Here is a 1,354-nt window from a genome sequence, read left to right on the forward strand (position 1 = left end):
TCCCACCTCCTCCCCCCCCCCTCCTTAACGGGATTTCGTCGTGCTCGTGAGTCATAAGGGTATAGTAAGGTGTGTAACTTATGGGTACTGACTGTAAGTATAAATCTGATGACTTGTTGAGTCTCTGCGACAGAAGGAATTTGAGCAGTTGGCGGCAAGTGGACTTGCACTGACAAACTCACCTAGCGGGTTAAGTACGTCATCTAACTGCTTGGTGATGTCGGCCATTTTGTCACAGAATTCCATGACGTCTTTGCCAATTTCAAGGCCTCCATTGGTCAAGCATGTCACTTTCATGGTCGACTGGGCACAGTCTGTAGAGTTTTAAAAAAAACCTACAAATATAACAGAGTAAAAAGTTGACGTAGAACTACGTGTGTACATGTAATTATACCAAAACATAGATCTATTATAATTGTGTATCTCTCTGGAGGCTCACATTGTTAAAATGGAACCTGCTGTAACTAGCACTTGTATAAGTCAATCACTTGTGCAAACGGCCACTGTCCATTTCTCCCCTTGTGTATATCAGTTACATGTTAATGGCTCTGTGTAAGACGGCCATCAGTATAAAAGAACCACTTTTCTTCCGCACAATGGTTGTCCGTCTTAGACAGTTTTGAAGTCACTTTCCCACTACTTCCTTTTACCGCCAGATATTTTTTTACGAGACAGCGCAGTCGACGACACACTTATCTGTGCCTGGCCATTTCGTCTAACCTTGGCATGTTTTTGCCCAGGGTGATTGCCTCGCCCCTGATTGCGCTTCTGTAAATTTCAGTTGGTCTGCCTTTTCTTCTTTTTCCAGTTTGTCTCCAGTACTATGTCTGATATAATGGCAATCTTGTCTCTGGAATTCTCAAAACATATCCCACATATCTTCATCTTCTCTTTTTTTATGGTTGTGTTGATATCTTCAATCCTAGCTCTTTCCAACACTTCATTATTTGTCTTGAGCTCATTTCATTTTCTTGATAAACCAATACCTTCATAATGATTTCTTTTGACGACCTCGTATATCGCCCTCCCCACCCTTCCTACTCCCGTAAGGATACAGATTAGTCGACAGTGTAATTTTGTGTTGTTTGGCATAATGGCATTACGTTGACCCCTTTCATATACTTTTTTTTCTCTTGATAAAATTTGAGACTTATGCGAGAATGAGATTTGATATATGTGCATTCTTAATAATAATCCAGTCTAAATTTGTCCCCAGATCCAACAAGAAAAGAAACCAACAGCCTGGCAAGTGCCTAACGTGAAATAGAATAAAACTAGCCCAACTCAAGCAAGGGGTTTTTAATTTTCTGAGCCAGATGTATTATTACTTCTTTAAAAACGTTCACTATCCCCC

The 1,354-nt window shown here is 40.6% G+C and overlaps 1 protein-coding gene across 1 annotated transcript in view; it reads right to left on the reverse strand.

The window, feature by feature from the left end:
• Window positions 1-1,354, reverse strand: part of LOC101848805 — a gene marked incomplete in the record, with an annotated part of 29,492 nt that overhangs the window by 15,187 nt on the left and 12,951 nt on the right. The window contains 1 exon segment of the mRNA XM_035968346.1: window positions 183-314. Within this exon segment, the coding sequence (XP_035824239.1) occupies window positions 183-314 (132 nt within the window).

This window comes from Aplysia californica, unplaced genomic scaffold, assembly GCF_000002075.1.
Source record: "Aplysia californica isolate F4 #8 unplaced genomic scaffold, AplCal3.0 scaffold00052, whole genome shotgun sequence".
Lineage (NCBI taxonomy): Eukaryota > Metazoa > Mollusca > Gastropoda > Aplysiida > Aplysiidae > Aplysia > Aplysia californica.